Genomic DNA, 24,916 nt, shown 5'->3' on the forward strand with positions numbered 1-24,916 from the left:
GAGAGGGAATCAGTCCGACTCAGAGTCCGACTCAGAGAGGGAATCAGTCTGACTCAGAGAGGGAATCAGTCCGACTGAGAGAGGGAATCAGTCCGACTCAGAGAGGGAATCAGTCCGACTCAAAGTCCGACTCAGAGAGGGAATCAGTCCGACTCAGAGAGGGAATCAATCCGACTCAGAGGGGGAATCAGTCCGACTCAGAGAGGGAATCAGTCCGACTCAGAGAGGGAATCAGTCAGACTCAGAGAGGGAATCAATCCGACTCAGAGACGGAATCAGTCCGACTCAGAGAGGGAATCAGTCAGACTCAGAGAGGGAATCAATCCGACTCAGAGACGGAATCAGTCCGACTCAGAGAGGGAATCAGTCCGACTCAGAGAGAAACGACTCAGAGAGGGAATCAGTCCGACTCATAGATGGAGTCAGTCCGACTCAGAGAGGGAATCAGTCCGACTCAGAGAGAGAATCAGTCCTACTCAGAGAGGGAATCAGTCCGACTCAGAGTCCGACTCAGAGAGGGAATCAGTCTGACTCAGAGAGGGAATCAGTCCGACTGAGAGAGGGAATCAGTCCGACTCAGAGAGGGAATCAGTCCGACTCAGAGTCCGACTCAGAGAGAGTCAGAGAGGGAATCAGTTCGACTTTAGAGTCCGACTCAGAGAGGGAATCAGTCCGAATCAGAGAGAAACGACTCAGAGAGGGAATCAGTCCGACTCATAGATGGAATCAGTCCGACTCAGAGAGGGAGTCAGTCCGACTCAGAGAGGGAATCAGTCCGACTCAGAGAGAGAATCAGTCCTACTCAGAGAGGGAATCAGTCCGACTCAGAGTCCGACTCAGAGAGGGAATCAGTCTGACTCAGAGAGGGAATCAGTCCGACTCAGAGAGGGAGTCAGTCCGACTCAGAGAGGGAATCAGTCCGACTCAGAGAGAGAATCAATCCTACTCAGAGAGGGAATCAGTCCGACTCAGAGTCCGACTCAGAGAGGGAATCAGTCTGACTCAGAGAGGGAATCAGTCCGACTGAGAGAGGGAATCAGTCCGACTCAGAGAGGGAATCAGTCCGACTCAAAGTCCGACTCAGAGAGGGAATCAGTCCGACTCAGAGAGGGAATCAGTCAGACTCAGAGTCCGACTCAGAGAGAGTCAGAGAGGGAATCAGTTCGACTTTAGAGTCCGACTCAGAGAGGGAATCAGTCCGAATCAGAGAGGGAATCAGTCAGACTCAGAGAGGGAATCAGTCCGACTCAGAGAGGGAATCAGTCCGACTCAGAGAGGGAATCAGTCAGACTCAGAGTCCGACTCAGAGAGAGTCAGAGAGGGAATCAGTTCGACTTTAGAGTCCGACTCAGAGAGGGAATCAGTCCGAATCAGAGAGAAACGACTCAGAGAGGGAATCAGTCCGACTCATAGATGGAATCAGTCCGACTCAGAGAGGGAGTCAGTCCGACTCAGAGAGGGAATCAGTCCGACTCAGAGAGGGAGTCAGTCCGACTCAGAGAGGGAATCAGTCCGACTCAGAGAGGGAGTCAGACCGACTCAGAGAGGGAATCAGTCCGAATCAGAGAGAAACGACTCAGAGAGGGAATCAGTCCGACTCATAGATGGAATCAGTCCGACTCAGAGAGGGAGTCAGTCCGACTCAGAGAGGGAATCAGCCAAACTCAGAGAGAGAATCAGTCCTACTCAGAGAGGGAATCAGTCCGACTCAGAGAGGGAATCAGTCCGACTCAGAGAGAGAATCAGTCCTACTCAGAGAGGGAATCAGTCCGACTCAGAGTCCGACTCAGAGAGGGAATCAGTCTGACTCAGAGAGGGAATCAGTCCGACTGAGAGAGGGAATCAGTCCGACTCAGAGAGGGAATCAGTCCGACTCAAAGTCCGACTCAGAGAGGGAATCAGTCCGACTCAGAGAGGGAATCAGTCAGACTCAGAGTCCGACTCAGAGAGAGTCAGAGAGGGAATCAGTTCGACTTTAGAGTCCGACTCAGAGAGGGAATCAGTCCGAATCAGAGAGAGTCAGAGAGGGAATCAGTTCGACTTTAGAGTCCGATTCAGAGAGGGAATCAGTCCGAATCAGAGAGAAACGACTCAGAGAGGGAATCAGTCCGACTCATAGATGGAATCAGTCCGACTCAGAGAGGGAGTCAGTCCGACTCAGAGAGGGAATCAGTCCGACTCAGAGAGAGAATCAGTCCTACTCAGAGAGGGAATCAGTCCGACTCAGAGTCCGACTCAGAGAGAGTCAGAGAGGGAATCAGTTCGACTTTAGAGTCCGACTCAGAGAGGGAATCAGTCCGAATCAGAGAGAGTCAGAGAGGGAATCAGTTCGACTTTAGAGTCCGATTCAGAGAGGGAATCAGTCCGAATCAGAGAGAAACGACTCAGAGAGGGAATCAGTCCGACTCATAGATGGAATCAGTCCGACTCAGAGAGGGAGTCAGTCCGACTCAGAGAGGGAATCAGTCCGACTCAGAGAGAGAATCAGTCCTACTCAGAGACGGAATCAGTCCGACTCAGAGAGGGAATCAGTCAGACTCAGAGAGGGAATCAATCCGACTCAGAGACGGAATCAGTCCGACTCAGAGAGGGAATCAGTCCGACTCAGAGAGAAACGACTCAGAGAGGGAATCAGTCCGACTCATAGATGGAGTCAGTCCGACTCAGAGAGGGAATCAGTCCGACTCAGAGAGAGAATCAGTCCTACTCAGAGAGGGAATCAGTCCGACTCAGAGTCCGACTCAGAGAGGGAATCAGTCTGACTCAGAGAGGGAATCAGTCCGACTGAGAGAGGGAATCAGTCCGACTCAGAGAGGGAATCAGTCCGACTCAGAGTCCGACTCAGAGAGAGTCAGAGAGGGAATCAGTTCGACTTTAGAGTCCGACTCAGAGAGGGAATCAGTCCGAATCAGAGAGAAACGACTCAGAGAGGGAATCAGTCCGACTCATAGATGGAATCAGTCCGACTCAGAGAGGGAGTCAGTCCGACTCAGAGAGGGAATCAGTCCGACTCAGAGAGAGAATCAGTCCTACTCAGAGAGGGAATCAGTCCGACTCAGAGTCCGACTCAGAGAGGGAATCAGTCTGACTCAGAGAGGGAATCAGTCCGACTCAGAGAGGGAGTCAGTCCGACTCAGAGAGGGAATCAGTCCGACTCAGAGAGAGAATCAATCCTACTCAGAGAGGGAATCAGTCCGACTCAGAGTCCGACTCAGAGAGGGAATCAGTCTGACTCAGAGAGGGAATCAGTCCGACTGAGAGAGGGAATCAGTCCGACTCAGAGAGGGAATCAGTCCGACTCAAAGTCCGACTCAGAGAGGGAATCAGTCCGACTCAGAGAGGGAATCAGTCAGACTCAGAGTCCGACTCAGAGAGAGTCAGAGAGGGAATCAGTTCGACTTTAGAGTCCGACTCAGAGAGGGAATCAGTCCGAATCAGAGAGGGAATCAGTCAGACTCAGAGAGGGAATCAGTCCGACTCAGAGAGGGAATCAGTCCGACTCAGAGAGGGAATCAGTCAGACTCAGAGTCCGACTCAGAGAGAGTCAGAGAGGGAATCAGTTCGACTTTAGAGTCCGACTCAGAGAGGGAATCAGTCCGAATCAGAGAGAAACGACTCAGAGAGGGAATCAGTCCGACTCATAGATGGAATCAGTCCGACTCAGAGAGGGAGTCAGTCCGACTCAGAGAGGGAATCAGTCCGACTCAGAGAGGGAGTCAGTCCGACTCAGAGAGGGAATCAGTCCGACTCAGAGAGGGAGTCAGACCGACTCAGAGAGGGAATCAGTCCGAATCAGAGAGAAACGACTCAGAGAGGGAATCAGTCCGACTCATAGATGGAATCAGTCCGACTCAGAGAGGGAGTCAGTCCGACTCAGAGAGGGAATCAGCCAAACTCAGAGAGAGAATCAGTCCTACTCAGAGAGGGAATCAGTCCGACTCAGAGAGGGAATCAGTCCGACTCAGAGAGAGAATCAGTCCTACTCAGAGAGGGAATCAGTCCGACTCAGAGTCCGACTCAGAGAGGGAATCAGTCTGACTCAGAGAGGGAATCAGTCCGACTGAGAGAGGGAATCAGTCCGACTCAGAGAGGGAATCAGTCCGACTCAAAGTCCGACTCAGAGAGGGAATCAGTCCGACTCAGAGAGGGAATCAGTCAGACTCAGAGTCCGACTCAGAGAGAGTCAGAGAGGGAATCAGTTCGACTTTAGAGTCCGACTCAGAGAGGGAATCAGTCCGAATCAGAGAGAGTCAGAGAGGGAATCAGTTCGACTTTAGAGTCCGATTCAGAGAGGGAATCAGTCCGAATCAGAGAGAAACGACTCAGAGAGGGAATCAGTCCGACTCATAGATGGAATCAGTCCGACTCAGAGAGGGAGTCAGTCCGACTCAGAGAGGGAATCAGTCCGACTCAGAGAGAGAATCAGTCCTACTCAGAGAGGGAATCAGTCCGACTCAGAGTCCGACTCAGAGGGGGAATCAGTCCGACTAAAAGAGGGAATCAGTCCAACTCAGAGAGGGAATCAGTCCGACTCAGAGAGGGAATCAATCCGACTCAGAGGGGGAATCAGTCCGACTCAAAGAGGGAATCAGTCCAACTCAGAGAGGGAATCAGTCCGACTCAGAGAGGGAGTCAGTCCGACTCAGAGAGGGAATCAGTCCGACTCAGAGAGGGAATCAGTCCGACTCAGAGAGGGAGTCAGTCCGACTCAGAGAGGGAATCAGTCCGACTCAGAGAGGGAGTCAGTCCGACTCAGAGAGGGAATCAGTCCGACTCAGAGAGGGAGTCAGTCCGACTCAGAGAGGGAATCAGTCCGACTCAGAGAGGGAATCAGTCCGACTCAGAGTCCGACTCAGAGAGGGAATCAGTCCGACTCAGAGAGGGAATCAGTCCGACTCAAAGAGGGAATCAGTCCGACTCAGAGTCCGACTCAGAGAGGGAATCAGTCCGACTCAAAGTTGGAATCAGTCCGACTCAGAGTCCGACTCAGAGAGGGAATCAGTCCGACTCAGAGAGAGTCAGTCCGACTCAGAGAGGGAATCAGTCCGACTCAGAGAGGGAGTCAGTCCGACTCAGAGAGGGAATCAGTCCGACTCAGAGGGGGAATCAGTCCGACTCAAAGAGGGAATCAGTCCGACTCAGAGAGGGAATCAGTCCGACTCAGAGAGGGAATCAATCCGACTCAGAGGGGGAATCAGTCCGACTCAAAGAGGGAATCAGTCCAACTCAGAGAGGGAATCAGTCAGACTCAGAGAGGGAATCAATCCGACTCAGAGACGGAATCAGTCCGACTCAGAGAGGGAATCAGTCCGACTCAGAGAGAAACGACTCATAGAGGGAATCAGTCCGACTCATAGATGGAGTCAGTCCGACTCAGAGAGGGAATCAGTCCGACTCAGAGAGGGAATCAGTCTGACTCAGAGAGGGAATCAGTCCGACTCAGAGAGGGAGTCAGTCCGACTCAGAGAGGGAATCAGTCCGACTCAGAGAGGGAATCAGTCCGACTCAGAGTCCGACTCAGAGAGGGAATCAGTCCGACTCAGAGAGGGAATCAATCCGACTCAGAGACGGAATCAGTCCGACTCAGAGAGGGAATCAGTCCGACTCAGAGAGAAACGACTCAGAGAGGGAATCAGTCCGACTCATAGATGGAGTCAGTCCGACTCAGAGAGGGAATCAGTCCGACTCAGAGAGGGAATCAGTCTGACTCAGAGAGAGAATCAGTCCGACTCAGAGAGGGAATCAGTCCGACTCAGAGAGGGAATCAGTCCGACTCAGAGAGAGAATCAGTCGTGCTCAGAGAGGGAATCAGTCCGACTCAGAGTCCGACTCAGAGAGGGAATCAGTCTGACTCAGAGAGGGAATCAGTCCGACTGAGAGAGGGAATCAGTCCGACTCAGAGAGGGAATCAGTCCGACTCAAAGTCCGACTCAGAGAGGGAATCAGTCCGACTCAGAGTCCGACTCAGAGAGGGAATCAGTCCGACTCAGAGAGAGTCAGTCCGACTCAGAGAGGGAATCAGTCCGACTCAGAGAGGGAGTCAGTCCGACTCAGAGAGGGAATCAGTCCGACTCAGAGGGGGAATCAGTCCGACTCAAAGAGGGAATCAGTCCGACTCAGAGAGGGAATCAGTCCGACTCAGAGAGGGAATCAATCCGACTCAGAGGGGGAATCAGTCCGACTCAAAGAGGGAATCAGTCCAACTCAGAGAGGGAATCAGTCAGACTCAGAGAGGGAATCAATCCGACTCAGAGACGGAATCAGTCCGACTCAGAGAGGGAATCAGTCCGACTCAGAGAGAAACGACTCATAGAGGGAATCAGTCCGACTCATAGATGGAGTCAGTCCGACTCAGAGAGGGAATCAGTCCGACTCAGAGAGGGAATCAGTCTGACTCAGAGAGGGAATCAGTCCGACTCAGAGAGGGAGTCAGTCCGACTCAGAGAGGGAATCAGTCCGACTCAGAGAGGGAATCAGTCCGACTCAGAGTCCGACTCAGAGAGGGAATCAGTCCGACTCAGAGAGGGAATCAATCCGACTCAGAGACGGAATCAGTCCGACTCAGAGAGGGAATCAGTCCGACTCAGAGAGAAACGACTCAGAGAGGGAATCAGTCCGACTCATAGATGGAGTCAGTACGACTCAGAGAGGGAATCAGTCCGACTCAGAGAGGGAATCAGTCTGACTCAGAGAGAGAATCAGTCCGACTCAGAGAGGGAATCAGTCCGACTCAGAGAGGGAATCAGTCCGACTCAGAGAGAGAATCAGTCGTGCTCAGAGAGGGAATCAGTCCGACTCAGAGTCCGACTCAGAGAGGGAATCAGTCTGACTCAGAGAGGGAATCAGTCCGACTGAGAGAGGGAATCAGTCCGACTCAGAGAGGGAATCAGTCCGACTCAAAGTCCGACTCAGAGAGGGAATCAGTCCGACTCAGAGAGGGAATCAGTCAGACTCAGAGTCCGACTCAGAGAGAGTCAGAGAGGGAATCAGTTCGACTTTAGAGTCCGACTCAGAGAGGGAATCAGTCCGAATCAGAGAGGGAATCAGTCAGACTCAGAGAGGGAATCAGTCCGACTCAGAGAGGGAATCAGTCAGACTCAGAGTCCGACTCGGAGAGAGTCAGAGAGGGAATCAGTTCGACTTTAGAGTCCGACTCAGAGAGGGAATCAGTCCGAATCAGAGAGAAACGACTCAGAGAGGGAATCAGTCCGACTCATAGATGGAATCAGTCCGACTCAGAGAGGGAATCAGTCCGACTCAGAGAGAGAATCAGTCCTACTCAGAGAGGGAATCAGTCCGACTCAGAGTCCGACTCAGAGAGGGAATCAGTCTGACTCAGAGAGGGAATCAGTCCGACTGAGAGAGGGAATCAGTCCGACTCAGAGAGGGAATCAGTCCGACTCAAAGTCCGACTCAGAGAGGGAATCAGTCCGACTCAGAGAGGGAATCAATCCGACTCAGAGGGGGAATCAGTCCGACTCAGAGAGGGAATCAGTCCGACTCAGAGAGGGAATCAGTCAGACTCAGAGAGGGAATCAATCCGACTCAGAGACGGAATCAGTCCGACTCAGAGAGGGAATCAGTCAGACTCAGAGAGGGAATCAATCCGACTCAGAGACGGAATCAGTCCGACTCAGAGAGGGAATCAGTCCGACTCAGAGAGAAACGACTCAGAGAGGGAATCAGTCCGACTCATAGATGGAGTCAGTCCGACTCAGAGAGGGAATCAGTCCGACTCAGAGAGAGAATCAGTCCTACTCAGAGAGGGAATCAGTCCGACTCAGAGTCCGACTCAGAGAGGGAATCAGTCTGACTCAGAGAGGGAATCAGTCCGACTGAGAGAGGGAATCAGTCCGACTCAGAGAGGGAATCAGTCCGACTCAGAGTCCGACTCAGAGAGAGTCAGAGAGGGAATCAGTTCGACTTTAGAGTCCGACTCAGAGAGGGAATCAGTCCGAATCAGAGAGAAACGACTCAGAGAGGGAATCAGTCCGACTCATAGATGGAATCAGTCCGACTCAGAGAGGGAGTCAGTCCGACTCAGAGAGGGAATCAGTCCGACTCAGAGAGAGAATCAGTCCTACTCAGAGAGGGAATCAGTCCGACTCAGAGTCCGACTCAGAGAGGGAATCAGTCTGACTCAGAGAGGGAATCAGTCCGACTCAGAGAGGGAGTCAGTCCGACTCAGAGAGGGAATCAGTCCGACTCAGAGAGAGAATCAATCCTACTCAGAGAGGGAATCAGTCCGACTCAGAGTCCGACTCAGAGAGGGAATCAGTCTGACTCAGAGAGGGAATCAGTCCGACTGAGAGAGGGAATCAGTCCGACTCAGAGAGGGAATCAGTCCGACTCAAAGTCCGACTCAGAGAGGGAATCAGTCCGACTCAGAGAGGGAATCAGTCAGACTCAGAGTCCGACTCAGAGAGAGTCAGAGAGGGAATCAGTTCGACTTTAGAGTCCGACTCAGAGAGGGAATCAGTCCGAATCAGAGAGGGAATCAGTCAGACTCAGAGAGGGAATCAGTCCGACTCAGAGAGGGAATCAGTCCGACTCAGAGAGGGAATCAGTCAGACTCAGAGTCCGACTCAGAGAGAGTCAGAGAGGGAATCAGTTCGACTTTAGAGTCCGACTCAGAGAGGGAATCAGTCCGAATCAGAGAGAAACGACTCAGAGAGGGAATCAGTCCGACTCATAGATGGAATCAGTCCGACTCAGAGAGGGAGTCAGTCCGACTCAGAGAGGGAATCAGTCCGACTCAGAGAGGGAGTCAGTCCGACTCAGAGAGGGAATCAGTCCGACTCAGAGAGGGAGTCAGACCGACTCAGAGAGGGAATCAGTCCGAATCAGAGAGAAACGACTCAGAGAGGGAATCAGTCCGACTCATAGATGGAATCAGTCCGACTCAGAGAGGGAGTCAGTCCGACTCAGAGAGGGAATCAGCCCGACTCAGAGAGAGAATCAGTCCTACTCAGAGAGGGAATCAGTCCGACTCAGAGAGGGAATCAGTCCGACTCAGAGAGAGAATCAGTCCTACTCAGAGAGGGAATCAGTCCGACTCAGAGTCCGACTCAGAGAGGGAATCAGTCTGACTCAGAGAGGGAATCAGTCCGACTGAGAGAGGGAATCAGTCCGACTCAGAGAGGGAATCAGTCCGACTCAAAGTCCGACTCAGAGAGGGAATCAGTCCGACTCAGAGAGGGAATCAGTCAGACTCAGAGTCCGACTCAGAGAGAGTCAGAGAGGGAATCAGTTCGACTTTAGAGTCCGACTCAGAGAGGGAATCAGTCCGAATCAGAGAGAGTCAGAGAGGGAATCAGTTCGACTTTAGAGTCCGATTCAGAGAGGGAATCAGTCCGAATCAGAGAGAAACGACTCAGAGAGGGAATCAGTCCGACTCATAGATGGAATCAGTCCGACTCAGAGAGGGAGTCAGTCCGACTCAGAGAGGGAATCAGTCCGACTCAGAGAGAGAATCAGTCCTACTCAGAGAGGGAATCAGTCCGACTCAGAGTCCGACTCAGAGAGGGAATCAGTCCGACTGAGAGAGGGAATCAGTCCGACTGAGAGAGGGAATCAGTCCGACTCAGAGAGGGAATCAGTCCGACTCAAAGTCCGACTCAGAGAGGGAATCAGTCCGACTCAGAGAGGGAATCAGTCAGACTCAGAGTCCGACTCAGAGAGAGTCAGAGAGGGAATCAGTTCGACTTTAGAGTCCGACTCAGAGAGGGAATCAGTCCGAATCAGAGAGGGAATCAGTCAGACTCAGAGAGGGAATCAGTCCGACTCAGAGAGGGAATCAGTCAGACTCAGAGTACGACTCAGAGAGAGTCAGAGAGGGAATCAGTTCGACTTTAGAGTCCGACTCAGAGAGGGAATCAGTCCGAATCAGAGAGAAACGACTCAGAGAGGGAATCAGTCCGACTCATAGATGGAATCAGTCCGACTCAGAGAGGGAATCAGTCCGACTCAGAGAGGGAATCAGTCCGACTCAGAGAGGGAGTCAGTCCGACTCAGAGAGGGAATCAGTCCGACTCATAGATGGAATCAGTCCGACTCAGAGAGGGAGTCAGTCCGACTCAGAGAGGGAATCAGTCCGACTCATAGATGGAATCAGTCCGACTCAGAGAGGGAATCAGTCCGACTCATAGATGGAATCAGTCCGACTCAGAGAGGGAATCAGTCCGACTCATAGATGGAATCAGTCCGACTCAGAGAGGGAGTCAGTCCGACTCAGAGAGGGAATCAGTCCGACTCAGAGAGGGAGTCAGTCCGACTCAGAGAGGGAATCAGTCCGACTCAGAGAGGGAGTCAGACCGACTCAGAGAGGGAATCAGTCCGACTCAGAGAGAGTCAGTCCGACTCAGAGAGGGAATCAGTCCGACTCAGAGAGGGAATCAGTCCGACTCAGAGAGGGAATCAGTCCGACTCAGAGAGAGTCAGTTCGACTCAGAGGGGGAATCAGTCCGACTCAGAGAGGGAATCAGTCCGACTCAGAGAGAGTCAGTCCGACTCATAGAGGGAATCAGTCCGACTTAGAGAGAGTCAGTCCGACTCAGAGTCCGACTCAGAGAGAGTCAGAGAGGGAATCAGTTCGACTTTAGAGTCCGACTCAGAGAGGGAATCAGTCCGAATCAGAGAGAAACGACTCAGAGAGGGAATCAGTCCGACTCATAGATGGAATCAGTCCGACTCAGAGAGGGAGTCAGTCCGACTCAGAGAGGGAATCAGTCCGACTCAGAGAGAGAATCAGTCCGACTCAGAGAGAGAATCAGTCCTACTCAGAGAGGGAATCAGTCTGACTCAGAGAGGGAATCAGTCCGACTGAGAGAGGGAATCAGTCCGACTCAGAGAGGGAATCAGTCCGACTCAAAGTCCGACTCAGAGAGGGAATCAGTCCGACTCAGAGAGGGAATCAGTCAGACTCAGAGTCCGACTCAGAGAGAGTCAGAGAGGGAATCAGTTCGACTTTAGAGTCCGACTCAGAGAGGGAATCAGTCCGAATCAGAGAGGGAATCAGTCAGACTCAGAGAGGGAATCAGTCCGACTCAGAGAGGGAATCAGTCAGACTCAGAGTCCGACTCAGAGAGAGTCAGAGAGGGAATCAGTCCGACTCAGAGAGGGAATCAGTCAGACTCAGAGTCCGACTCAGAGAGAGTCAGAGAGGGAATCAGTCCGACTCAGAGAGGGAATCAGTCAGACTCAGAGTCCGACTCAGAGAGAGTCAGAGAGGGAATCAGTTCGACTTTAGAGTCCGACTCAGAGAGGGAATCAGTCCGAATCAGAGAGGGAATCAGTCAGACTCAGAGAGAGTCAGAGAGGGAATCAGTTCGACTTTAGAGTCAGACTCAGAGAGGGAATCAGTCCGACTCAGAGAGGGAATCAGTCAGACTCAGAGTCCGACTCAGAGAGAGTCAGAGAGGGAATCAGTTCGACTTTAGAGTCCGACTCACAGAGGGAATCAGTCCGAATCAGAGAGAAACGACTCAGAGAGGGAATCAGTCCGACTCATAGATGGAATCAGTCCGACTCAGAGAGGGAGTCAGTCCGACTCAGAGAGGGAATCAGTCCGACTCAGAGAGGGAGTCAGTCCGACTCAGAGAGGGAATCAGTCCGACTCAGAGAGGGAGTCAGACCAACTCAGAGAGGGAATCAGTCCGACTCAGAGAGAGTCAGTCCGACTCAGAGAGGGAGTCAGTCCGACTCAGAGAGGGAATCAGTCCGACTCAGAGAGGGAGTCAGACCGACTCAGAGAGGGAATCAGTCCGACTCAGAGAGAGTCAGTCCGACTCAGAGAGGGAATCAGTCCGACTCAGAGAGGGAATCAGTCCGACTCATAGAGAGTCAGTCCGACTCAGAGAGGGAATCAGTCCCACTCAGTTAGGGAATCAGTCCGACTCAGAGAGAGTCAGTCCGACTCAGAGAGGGAATCAGTCCGACTCAGAGAGGGAATCAGTCCGACTCAGAGAGAGTCAGTCCGACTTAGAGAGGGAATCAGTCCGACTCAGAGAGGGAGTCAGTCCGACTTAGAGAGAGTCAGTCCGACTCAGAGAGGGAATCAGTCCGACTCAGAGAGGGAATCAGTCCGACTCAGAGAGAGTCAGTCCGACTCAGAGAGGGAATCAGTCCGACTCAGAGAGGGAATCAGTCTGACTCAGAGAGAGTCAGTCCGACTTAGAGAGGGAATTAGTCCGATTCAGAGAGAGTCAGTCCGACTCAGAGAGGGAATCAGTCCGACTCAGAGAGGGAATCAGTCCGACTCAGAGAGAGTCAGTCCGACTCAGAGAGAGTCAGTCCGACTCAGAGAGAGTCAGTCCGACTTAGAGAGAGTCAGTCCGACTTAGAGAGGGAATCAGTCCGACTAAGAGAGGGAATCAGTCTGACTCAGAGAGAGTCAGTCCGACTCAGAGAGGGAATCAGTCTGACTCAGAGAGGGAATCAGTCTGACTAAGAGAGGGAATCAGTCCGACTCAGAGAGAGTCAGTCCGACTCAGAGAGAGAATCAGTCCGACTCAGAGAGGGAATCAGTCCGACTCAGAGAGGGAATCAGTCCGACTAAGAGAGGGAATCAGTCTGACTCAGAGAGAGTCAGTCCGACTCAGAGAGAGAATCAGTCCGACTCAGAGAGGGAATCAGTCCGACTCAGAGAGGGAATCAGTCCGACTAAGAGAGGGAATCAGTCTGACTCAGAGAGAGTCAGTCCGACTCAGAGAGGGAATCAGTCCGACTAAGAGAGGGAATCAGTCTGACTCAGAGAGAGTCAGTCCGACTAAGAGAGGGAATCAGTCCGACTCAGAGAGGGAATCAGTCCGACTAAGAGAGGGAATCAGTCTGACTCAGAGAGAATCAGTCCGACTCAGAGAGGGAATCAGTCCGACTAAGAGAGGGAATCAGTCTGACTCAGAGAGGGAGTCAGTCCGACTCAGAGAGGGAGTCAGTCCGACTCAGAGAGGGAATCAGTCCGACTCAGAGAGGGAATCAGTCCGACTCAGAGAGGGAGTCAGTCCGACTCAGAGAGGGAATCAGTCCGACTCAGAGAGTCAGTCCGACTCAGAGAGGGAATCAGTCCGACTCAGACAGGGAATCAGTCCGACTCAGAGAGAGTCAGTCCGACTCAGAGAGGGAGTCAGTCCGACTCAGAGAGGGAATCAGTCCGACTCAGAGAGGGAGTCAGTCCGACTCAGAGAGGGAATCAGTCCTACTCAGAGAGGGAGTCAGTCCGACTCAGAGAGGGAATCAGTCCGACTCAGAGAGGGAATCAGTCCGACTCAGAGAGGGAGTCAGTCCGACTCAGAGAGGGAATCAGTCCGACTCAGAGAGAGTCAGTCCGACTCAGAGAGGGAGTCAGTCCGACTCAGAGAGAGTCAGTCTGACTCAGAGAGGGAATCAGTCCGACTCAGAGAGGGAATCAGTCCGACTCAGAGAGAGTCAGTCCGACTTAGAGAGGGAATCAGTCCGACTCAGAGAGGGAGTCAGTCCGAGTCAGAGAGGGAGTCAGTCCGAGTCAGAGAGGGAATCAGTCCGACTCAGAGAGGGAATCAATCCGACTCAGAGACGGAATCAGTCCGACTCAGAGAGGGAGTCAGTCCGAGTCAGAGAGGGAATCAGTCCGACTCAGAGAGGGAATCAATCCGACTCAGAGACGGAATCAGTCCGACTCAGAGAGGGAATCAATCCGACTCAGAGACGGAATCAGTCCGACTCAGAGAGGGAGTCAGTCCGACTCAGAGAGAGAATCATTCCGACTCAGAGAGGGAGTCATTCCGACTCAGAGAGGGAGTCAGTCCGACTCAGAGAGGGAATCAATCCGACTCAGAGACGGAATCAGTCCGACTCAGAGAGGGAATCAGTCCGACTCAGAGAGGGAATCAGTCCGACTCAGAGAGGGAGTCAGTCCGACTCAGAGAGAGAATCATTCCGACTCAGAGAGGGAGTCAGTCCGAGTCAGAGAGGGAATCAGTCTGACTCAGAGAGGGAATCAGTCCGACTCAGAGAGGGAGTCAGTCCGACTCAGAGAGGGAATCAGTCCGACTCAGAGAGTCAGTCCGACTCAGAGAGGGAATCAGTCCGACTCAGAGAGGGAATCAGTCCGACTCAGAGGGAGTCAGTCCGACTCAGAGAGGGAATCAGTCCGACTCAGAGAGGGAGTCAGTCCGACTCAGAGAGGGAGTCAGTCCGAATCAGAGAGGGAATCAGTCCGACTCTTAGAGTCAGTCCGACTCAGAGAGGGAATCAGTCCGACTCAGAGAGAGTCAGTCCGACTCAGAGAGGGAGTCAGTCCGACTCAGAGAGGGAATCAGTCCGACTCAGAGAGGGAATCAGTCCGACTCAGAGAGGGAATCAGTCCGACTTAGAGAGGGAGTCAGTCCTACTCAGAGAGGGAGTCAGTCCGACTCAGAGAGGGAATCAGTCCGACTCAGAGAGTCAGTCCGACTCAGAGAGGGAATCAGTCTGACTCAGAGAGGGAATCAGTCCGACTCAGAGAGAGTCAGTCCGAGTCAGAGAGGGAATCAGTCTGACTCAGAGAGGGAATCAGTCCGACTCAGAGAGGGAGTCAGTCCGACTCAGAGAGGGAATCAGTCCGACTCAGAGAGTCAGTCCGACTCAGAGAGGGAATCAGTCCGACTCAGAGAGGGAATCAGTCCGACTCAGAGGGAGTCAGTCCGACTCAGAGAGGGAATCAGTCCGACTCAGAGAGGGAGTCCGACTCAGAGAGGGAATCAGTCCGACTCAGAGAGGGAATCAGTCCGACTCAGAGGGAGTCAGTCCGACTCAGAGAGGGAATCAGTCCGACTCAGAGAGGGAGTCAGTCCGACTCAGAGAGGGAGTCAGTCCGAATCAGAGAGGGAATCAGTCCGACTCTTAGAGTCAGTCCGACTCAGAGAGGGAATCAGTCCGACTCAGAGAGAGTCAGTCCGACTCAGAGAGGGAGTCAGTCCGACTCAGAGAGGGAATCAGTCCGACTCAGAGAGGGAATCAGTCCGACTCAGAGAGGGAATCAGTCCGACTCAGAGAGGGAGTCAGTCCTACTCAGAGAGGGAGTCAGTCCGACTCAGAGAGGGAATCAGTCCGACTCAGAGAGTCAGTCCGACTCAGAGAGGGAATCAGTCTGACTCAGAGAGGGAATCAGTCCGACTCAGAGAGAGTCAGTCCGACTCAGAGAGGGAGTCAGTCCGACTCAGAGAGGGAATCAGTCCGACTCAGAGAGGGAATCAGTCCGACTCAGAGAGCGAATCAGTCCGACTCAGAGAGAGTCAGTCCGACTCAGAGAGGGAATCAGTCTGACTCAGAGAGGGAATCAGTCCGACTCAGAGAGAGTCAGTTCGACTCAGAGAGGGAATCAGTCTGACTCAGAGAGGGAATCAGTCCGACTCAGAGATAGAGTCAGTCCGACTCAGAGAGGGAATCAGTCTGACTCAGAGAGGGAATCAGTCCGACTCAGAGAGGGAATCAGTCTGACTCAGAGAGAGAATCAGTCCGACTCAGAGAGAGTCAGTCCGACTCAGAGAGGGAATCAGTCCGACTCAGAGAGGGAATCAGTCTGACTCAGAGAGGGAATCAGTCCGACTCAGAGAGGGAGTCAGTCCGACTCAGAGAGGGAATCAGTCCGACTCAGAGAGGGAATCAGTCCGACTCAGAGAGAGAATCAGTCCGACTCAGAGAGAGTCAGTCCGACTCAGAGAGGGAATCAGTCCGACTCAGAGAGAGTCAGTCCGACTCAGAGAGGGAATCAGTCCGACTCAGAGAGGGAATCAGTCCAAGAATTCAGTTAAGGAATCAGTCTGAGACTGAGAAGTTTTGTATAACATATTAAAAGTTTCCATGTTTGAGATGAGAGGATTCTGCCCAAAATATTTCAGTTTTGATCCACTAACTTCTCGATTACCCATCAATAACCACTCATCAGTTTTGTAATTGGGTTCACTTTTTTGGTTGTGACGGTGGTTCTGTCCCATCCCTGTAGTTATACATTGAGTGGACATGTGTCCTTCAACATTTCTGTACAGGTAGATTAGACCTGATAGGCCCAACATGGGTGTGTTTGGCTCCTACTGTATCTGCACTGGAACCGATGTGTTGTTGTGGCATCTACGTGGACTGGGTTGAACCACATCTATTGAGAGGACGGTGGTCTTTCTTGTGTGTGGAGGAAACTAACACCAGAAATCCTTCTGTTTGTATGTCAGCACCCCCTGGAGAAAGCTGGAGTCGTCTACAAGACCAAGGTGCTGGATTACGGCAAAAAGATCAGGTGAGACATGAAAACCAGGTGGGGTCTGAAAACCAGGTGGGGTCTGAAAACCAGGTGGGGTCTGAAAACCAGGTGGGGTCTGAAAACCAGGTGGGGTCTGAAAACCAGGTGGGGTCTGAAGACCAGGTGGGGTATGAAGACCAGGTGATATGTGAAAACCTGGAGACTATGGAAGCATCTACCTGGTTTAGGAGTTATTCTTTCTGATGGACCTGAACACAATAATTTGTTATTTCTTTTCTGGACAGGAAGAACTGGACTCAGTCCTGGACCGTCCTCCATGGTGGGATCCTTACCTTCCACAAAGACCCTAAATTTGCTGTGACTGGGAATGCTGTAAGAGTTGGGACAGTACGGGGTCTGGATGGGGGAGTGGTGAATAGTCTAACCATGAAAGTGAAGATGATGGTAGTTATACTGGTCTTCCTCAGAGCAAATCATCCCAGATTGTTCCAGAATACACGGTGGACCTGAGAGGGGGGTCGGTGTGCAGGGCCTCCAGAGACAAATCATCCAAGAAGAACGTTCTGGAGGTTTGCTGCTGCACACAGAAAACCATGATTATCATAGTTACTCTGTATATAGGTGTTCCCTTTCTGTTTCCATGGTTGCAATCTGTTGCGAAAGGAGGTGCCTTTCAGTTACCATAGTAACCGTAGGTATCAGGGTTTCATGTTCACTGCACTGTGTTCTGTGTGTGCAGCTAAAGACTCGTCAGGGCTGTGAGTACCTGATACAGAACGACACAGACAGCATCATCTCTGATTGGCTGAAAGTGATCCAGGACACTATCCGACAGCTGGTAGCACCCACACACACGCACGCACGCACACACACACACACACACACACAACAGTAAAATGGTGGTATGATCTAATCAAGGTAATTTGCTGGTTCAGGAACAGCAGTATCTGAGTGAAGAAGAGGATGAGGTGATCGCAGGCTGTTCTTCAGGTCTGGAATCAGAACACACACAAGTTCAAACCAAACTGAGACGTTTCCTGCAGCGGAGGCCGACTCTGCAGAGTGTAAAAGACAAAGGATACATCAGAGGTAGGAAACCCAGTTAAACCAAGCAGAACCCCACAGAACCCAGTAATACCCAGCAGAACCCAACATTACCTAGTTAAACCCAGGAAGACACAGAACCCAGTAACTCCCAGCCGAACTAAAATACTCCCAGAAGAACGAAAAACAACCTAGTTAAACCAAACAGAACCCACCAACATCCAGCAGAACCCAACATAACCTTCTTAAGCCAAGCAGAACCCAGTAACTCCCAGAAGAACCCAACATAACCTAGTTAAACCAAGCAGAACCCAATAGAACTCAGTCATACCCAGCAGAAACCAACAAAATCGAGTCAAAGCCAAGCAGAACAAAAAAGAACCCAGAAAGACCCAACAGAACACAACATAACCTAAATGAACAAAGCAGAACCCAATAAAATTCAGCTGAACCCAACACAACCTAGTTAAACCAAGCAGAACCCAACAGAACCCAGTAATACCCAGCAGAAACCAACAAAATCTAGTTAAACCAAGCAGAACCCAGTAAAACCCTGCAGAAACCAACAAAATCTAGTTAAACCAAGCAGAACCCAACAGAACCCACTAATACCCAGCAGAAACCAACAAAATCTAGTTAAACCAAACAGAACCCACTAATACCCAGCAGAAACCAACAAAATCTAGTTAAACCAAGCAGAACCCAACAGAACCCACTAATACCCAGCAGAAACCAACAAAATCTAGTCAAACCAAGCAGAACCCAACAGAACCCAGAAAGATCCAACAGAACCCAATATAACCTAGTTAAACCAAGCAGAACCCAACAGAACCCACTAATGCCCAGCAAAAACCAACAAAATCTAGTTAAACCAAGAAGAACCCAACAGAACCCAGAAAGACCCAATAGAACCCAACATAACCTAGTTAAACCAAGCAGAACCAAAGAGAACCCAGTAACTCTTTCCACTCCTGCTCTCAGCGAAGGCGGACGCTTCTATCTGTGCTCCTGTTTCCTCCCCCTCCCTCCCACTCTGGCCTGCAACTTTGTCCTGTCTGACTCTGAGCCTCTTTTTACATCTCTTTACTTCCACTCAAATTTACATCATGGATCTGATCGGCTGGTCTCTCAACGCAATCGATCAATTTTCTCAACCCGAAGATCGGGCAGACGGGAGCCCGCATGTCCTGAGGGGATGCTTCCGGCTGGATACGTTCAGGACTCATGGGCCAGATGGAGACCAATGTGTCTATCTGTTCTGTCCTCTGAGGACGTGGAGGATGTTTACATCTTTGGATTATTGGTGATCGGGATTCTGCTGATTGGCGCTGGTGGAGTTCTGATCTACCTGAAGACCCGTGAGATTCTGGCAACAACTGGCAGGCTGCCAGAATTGGCTGCTGGTCCGCAAAATCGACAACAATATGGAGAAGATGTCTGCTAGAATCGGTGGAAATTGACCCCCTCATTCGGCTGTTCGGAGCTGCCAGCCTGAGATCAGCTATGGACTCAAGGCCGAGGGCAAATTGTTTTCCTCGCCTGGAACCCAAACAACAATCATATCAGGATTCGGCTTCCCAGCGGCCTTGGGCCGGTGCAACCCCCCTTGAGAATGGAAGAAGACATGTTCATAGATGCTCTGTCCCCCTCCTCCACCCCTGGTCCCCTCCCACATGATTCACTGCCTCCCTGGACTTTGTGTGTCTTGTTTAGTTTGTGCTTCAGTGTATGACATTTTTTTCTCTGTATTTTCGGAGTGAACCCAACACAACCTAGTTAAACCAAGCAGAACCCAACAGAACGCAGTAATACCCTGCAGAAACCAACAAAATCTAGTAAACCAAGCAGAACCAAAGAGAACCCAGTAATACCCTGCAGAACCCAATATAACCTTGTCAAAGCCAAGCAGAACCTAGTAACTCCCAGAAGAACCCAACGTAACCTAGTTAAACCACGTAGAACCCAACAAAACCAAGTAATATCCAGCAGAACCCAGAAAGACCCAACATAACCTTGTTAAACCAAGCAGAACCAAAGAGAACCCAGTAATACCCAGCAGAAACCAACAACATCTAGTTAAACCAAGCAGAACCAAAGAGAACCCAGTAATACCCAGCAGAAACCAACAAAATCGAGTTAAACCAAGCAGAACCAAAGAGAACCCAGTAATACCATGCAGAACCCAAAATAACCTTGTTAAACCAAGCAGAACCTAGTAATATCCAGTAGAACCCAGTAACACCCAGGAGAACCCAATAGAATGTAGTAAGACCCAATGGATCTCAACAGAACCCAGTTTAAACCAGCAGAACCCAACAGAAGGTTTCGGTTCTGCATCCTAATAATCTTAACTTGAAGACTCCAGGCCTTCAGCTTCCAGTGAAGCTGATGAATGTTCCTCATGTGGACCCTCTGGACCAGAGCTAGACCAACTCAGTCTGGGGGAGGGGGTCTCAGCCTCGACTCGGGTTTCATGCGTAATTTGTAAAACTTGATGTGGCCCCACATCCTTATGTTTCAGTTTTCTGTCTGTCTTTCAGACAACGTCTTCGGCTGCCACCTGGACACCCTGTGCCACAGAGAAAACGCCACCATCCCTAGATTTGTGGAGAAGTGCATCCGGACGGTGGAGAGGAGAGGTGATGTTCTCCAGAACCCAGACAGCAAGACCAGAATCCAGATCTATTTATCTGGATCATGTAAAAGTCCAAAATGAACTCTCCATCCACACTAAACAGCTGGTGGATTCTGCTGTAGGATGTGATTCTTGGTCCAGTTCTTGGTCTGGTCTTAACCAGCCAGGCCGGGATGAGACTGCTCCACCAGCAATAAAAATAAAACTTCCTGCAGGAAAATAAAAACAGATTCAGCTGATAGTTGTGGTTCTTTTGGGAATGGTTTGTGGTTCTCGACTAGACCTGAGGATCCCAAGTTAATTACCTTGATGTTTGTGTGCAGGTCTGGATGTTGACGGGATCTATAGGGTGAGCGGAAACCTGGCTGTGATTCAGAAACTCCGACACAAAGCAGACCACGGTAAGTATCTGTCAGGACCCAGCCGGTCTCTGGGACCACCAACATTTCTAACAGCAGAGGGGGTCAGTTTGGGACCTGAACTTGAAACTGACCCAATCTGCCTCCCCCTGAGGGTGAGTTGGGGTCTGGAACTTGATGGCACCACAAAACCAAATACCTCTAATACTTAGCACTTTAACTGCATTTCTGGACGAGGGTACTTGAGACTAGTAACAGTTTGGGACAGGAGTCCAGTTCTAGTTCAGGTGGACAATGTGCAAAGACTGGGATTGATCTAGTTTCCTGTGGGACAATATTGTAAGACTAGGACGGGTACCGTTCCAGATGTGATGGGTCCAGTTCCAGGTGGAACAATATTGTAAGACTAGGACGGGTACAGTTCCAGATGTGATGGGTCCAGTTCCAGGTGGGACAATATTGTAAGACTAGGACGGGTACAGTTCCAGATGTGATGGGTCCAGTTCCAGGTGGAACAATATTGTAAGACTAGGACGGGTACAGTTCCAGATGTGATGGGTCCAGTTCCAGGTGGGACAGTATTGTAAGACTAGGACGGGTACAGTTCCAGATGTGATGGGTCCAGTTCCAGGTGGGACTATGTGTGTAAGATTATGACAAGTCCAGGTCCAGGCATTACTGGGAATTTGTGCTTATGTGTACATGAGGTGGTTTTTTTGTCTCTCCAGACTGCGCCCGCATGAGGCACAGCTTGGTGGTACTCGTTTTTTACCCTCTACCCTAATACACCTCTGTTCTCATCTGTTAAAGGCGGTGCCGGTTAAAGCCAGCTGCGGAGCCTCAGTTAATGACCTGTTCTGTGACCTGTGTTTTCAATGTTCTGTGTACATCTGTAAAAACCTTGGCTGGGTTGTTTCTGGAACCTTGAATTTCCCCTCGGGGATGAATAAAGGATCTTTGATTTAATTTGACTGACTTTGCCCCTCTTCGGCCCTGTGATTACGTAGCTACTTGGGAAGCAGAATTTTGATTGGTGTCGACGTAGTCTGACTTTCGTCTTCTGCTGTTTTCCATCCTGCAGAGGAGCAGCTAGACCTGGAGGATGGGACATGGGATGAGATCCATGTCATCACTGGAGCACTTAAGCTGTTCTTCCGGGAGCTTCCAGAACCACTGTTTCCCTTCAGCTGCTTCGACAAGTTCATCGCCGCCATCCGTGAGTGGGATTCTGCTTTGATGTGAAACATGGAACTTAGACTCGTGTCAAAATGTCTCATTGTCTTGAGCAGAAGGAGACGTTGTCTCTATTTGATGGTAAAGGCTGAACAACTGTGACTTGGTAATAAGTTAACTGGAAGTCAGATTTACTGTCGATCAGTCGCTTCTTTCAGCGGAACATCCAAGTCACCCCAAACTTCATATCAAACGTGGGGACACTGAGGGGGACAGTGAGGGGGACATTGAAGTGGACATTAAAGGGGATAGTGAGGGTGTCAGTAATGGGGACACTGTAGGAGACAGTTAGAGGGACATTGAAGTGGACGGTGAGGGGGGCATTGAAGGGGACAGTTGGGGTGTCAGTGACAAGGACATTGAACGGGACTTTGAAGGGGACGGTCAGAGGGACAGAAATGGGGACATTGAGAGGGACAGTGAGGGGGACATTGAGAGGGGCAGTGAGGGGGACATTGAGAGGGACAGTGAGGGGGACATTGAGAGGGGCAGTGAGGGGGACATTGAGAGGGGCAGTGAGGGGGACATTGAGAGGGACAGTGAGGGGGACATTGAGAGGGGCAGTGAGGGGGACATTGAGAGGGACAGTGAGGGGGACATTGAGAGGGACAATGAGGGGGACATTGAGAGGGACATTGAGAGGGACAATGAGGGGGACATTGAGAGGGGCAATGAGGGGGACATTGAGAGGGACAGTGAGGGGGACATTGAGGGGGACATTGAGAGGGACAATGAGGGGGACATTGAGAGGGGCAGTGAGGGGGACATTGAGAGGGACATTGATGGGGACATTGAGAGGGGCAGTGAGGGGGACATTGAGAGGGACAGTGAGGGGGACATTGAGGAGGACATTGAGTGGGACAATGAGGGGGACATTGAGAGGGGCAGTGAGGGGGACATTGAGAGGGGCAGTGAGGGGGACATTGGGAGGGACAGTGAGGGGGACAGTGAGAGGGGCAGTGAGGGGGACATTGAGAGGGGCAGTGAGGGGGACATTGAGAGGGACAGTGAGGGGGACAGTGAGAGGGACAGTGAGGGGGACAGTGAGAGGGGCAGTGAGGGGGACATTGAGAGGGACAGTGAGGGGGACATTGAGAGGGACAGTGAGGGGGACATTGAGAGGGGCAGTGAGGGGGACATTGAGAGGGACAGTGAGGGGGACATTGAGAGGGGCAGTGAGGGGGACATTGAGAGGGGCAGTGAGGGGGACATTGAGAGGGGCAGTGAGGGGGACAGTGAGAGGGACAGTGAGGGGGACATTGAGAGGGGCAGTGAGGGGGACATTGAGAGGGGCAGTGAGGGGGACATTGAGAGGGACAGTGAGGGGGACATTGAGAGGGACAGTGAGGGGGACATTGAGAGGGGCAGTGAGGGGGACATTGAGAGGGGCAGTGAGGGGGACATTGAGAGGGACAGTGAGGGGGACATTGAGAGGGACAGTGAGGGGGACATTGAGAGGGGCAGTGAGGGGGACATTGAGAGGGACAGTGAGGGGGACATTGAGAGGGGCAGTGAGGGGGACATTGAGAGGGACAGTGAGGGGGACATTGAGAGGGGCAGTGAGGGGGACATTGAGAGGGACAGTGAGGGGGACATTGAGAGGGACAATGAGGGGGACATTGAGAGGGACATTGAGAGGGACAATGAGGGGGACATTGAGAGGGGCAATGAGGGGGACATTGAGAGGGACAGTGAGGGGGACATTGAGGGGGACATTGAGAGGGACAATGAGGGGGACATTGAGAGGGGCAGTGAGGGGGACATTGAGAGGGACATTGATGGGGACATTGAGAGGGGCAGTGAGGGGGACATTGAGAGGGACAGTGAGGGGGACATTGAGGAGGACATTGAGTGGGACAATGAGGGGGACATTGAGAGGGGCAGTGAGGGGGACATTGAGAGGGACAATGAGGGGGACATTGAGAGGGACATTGAGAGGGACAATGAGGGGGACATTGAGAGGGGCAATGAGGGGGACATTGAGAGGGACAGTGAGGGGGACATTGAGGGGGACATTGAGAGGGACAGTGAGGGGGACATTGAGAGGGGCAGTGAGGGGGACATTGAGAGGGACATTGATGGGGACATTGAGAGGGGCAGTGAGGGGGACATTGAGAGGGACAGTGAGGGGGACATTGAGGAGGACATTGAGTGGGACAATGAGGGGGACATTGAGAGGGGCAGTGAGGGGGACATTGAGAGGGACAGTGAGGGGGACAGTGAGAGGGGCAGTGAGGGGGACATTGAGAGGGGCAGTGAGGGGGACATTGAGAGGGACAGTGAGGGGGACAGTGAGAGGGGCAGTGAGGGGGACAGTAAGAGGGACAGTGAGGGGGACATTGAGAGGGACAGTGAGGGGGACATTGAGAGGGGCAGTGAGGGGGACATTGAGAGGGACAGTGAGGGGGACAGTGAGAGGGACAGTGAGAGGGACAGTGAGGGGGACATTGAGAGGGGCAGTGAGGGGGACATTGAGAGGGGCAGTGAGGGGGACATTGAGAGGGACAGTGAGGGGGACATTGAGAGGGGCAGTGAGGGGGACATTGAGAGGGACAGTGAGGGGGACATTGAGAGGGACAGTGAGGGGGACATTGAGAGGGGCAGTGAGGGGGACATTGAGAGGGACAGTGAGGGGGACAGTGAGAGGGACAGTGAGAGGGACATTGAGAGGGACAGTGAGGGGGACATTGAGAGGGACAGTGAGGGGGACATTGAGAGGGGCAGTGAGGGGGACATTGAGAGGGACAGTGAGGGGGACAGTGAGAGGGACAGTGAGGGGGACATTGAGAGGGGCAGTGAGGGGGACATTGAGAGGGGCAGTGAGGGGGACATTGAGAGGGGCAGTGAGGGGGACATTGAGAGGGACAGTGAGGGGGACATTGAGAGGGGCAGTGAGGGGGACATTGAGAGGGGCAGTGAGGGGGACATTGAGAGGGACAGTGAGGGGGACATTGAGGGGGCAGTGAGGGGGACATTGAGAGGGGCAGTGAGGGGGACATTGAGAGGGACATTGAGAGGGACAGTGAGGGGGACATTGAGAGGGGCAGTGAGGGGGACATTGAGAGGGACAGTGAGGGGGACAGTGAGAGGGACAGTGAGGGGGACATTGAGAGGGGCAGTGAGGGGGACATTGAGAGGGGCAGTGAGGGGGACAGTGAGAGGGACAGTGAGGGGGACATTGAGAGGGACAGTGAGGGGGACAGTGAGAGGGACAGTGAGGGGGACATTGAGAGGGGCAGTGAGGGGGACAGTGAGGGGGACAGTGAGAGGGGCAGTGAGGGGGACATTGAGAGGGGCAGTGAGGGGGACAGTGAGAGGGACAGTGAGGGGGACATTGAGAGGGACAGTGAGGGGGACATTGAGAGGGGCAGTGAGGGGGACATTGAGTGGGGCAGTGAGGGGGACATTGAGAGGGACAGTGAGGGGGACAGT

General features: G+C 52.2%; 1 protein-coding gene across 1 annotated transcript in view; it reads left to right on the forward strand.

Moving 5' to 3' along the window:
- LOC306765495 (rho GTPase-activating protein 27-like) overlaps positions 1 to 24,916 on the forward strand; it is a 134,586-nt gene that overhangs the window by 105,999 nt on the left and 3,671 nt on the right. The window contains exons 8-15 of the mRNA XM_079252973.1: positions 16,185 to 16,249; positions 16,498 to 16,585; positions 16,681 to 16,782; positions 16,953 to 17,051; positions 17,149 to 17,302; positions 19,798 to 19,896; positions 20,216 to 20,293; positions 21,333 to 21,467. Of these exons, the coding sequence (XP_079109099.1) occupies positions 16,185 to 16,249; positions 16,498 to 16,585; positions 16,681 to 16,782; positions 16,953 to 17,051; positions 17,149 to 17,302; positions 19,798 to 19,896; positions 20,216 to 20,293; positions 21,333 to 21,467 (820 nt within the window). The remainder of the gene's footprint in view (positions 1 to 16,184; positions 16,250 to 16,497; positions 16,586 to 16,680; positions 16,783 to 16,952; positions 17,052 to 17,148; positions 17,303 to 19,797; positions 19,897 to 20,215; positions 20,294 to 21,332; positions 21,468 to 24,916) is intronic.

Source organism: Telmatherina bonti (genome assembly GCF_933228915.1).
Source record: "Telmatherina bonti genome assembly, chromosome: 14".
Taxonomy (NCBI): domain Eukaryota; kingdom Metazoa; phylum Chordata; class Actinopteri; order Atheriniformes; family Telmatherinidae; genus Telmatherina; species Telmatherina bonti.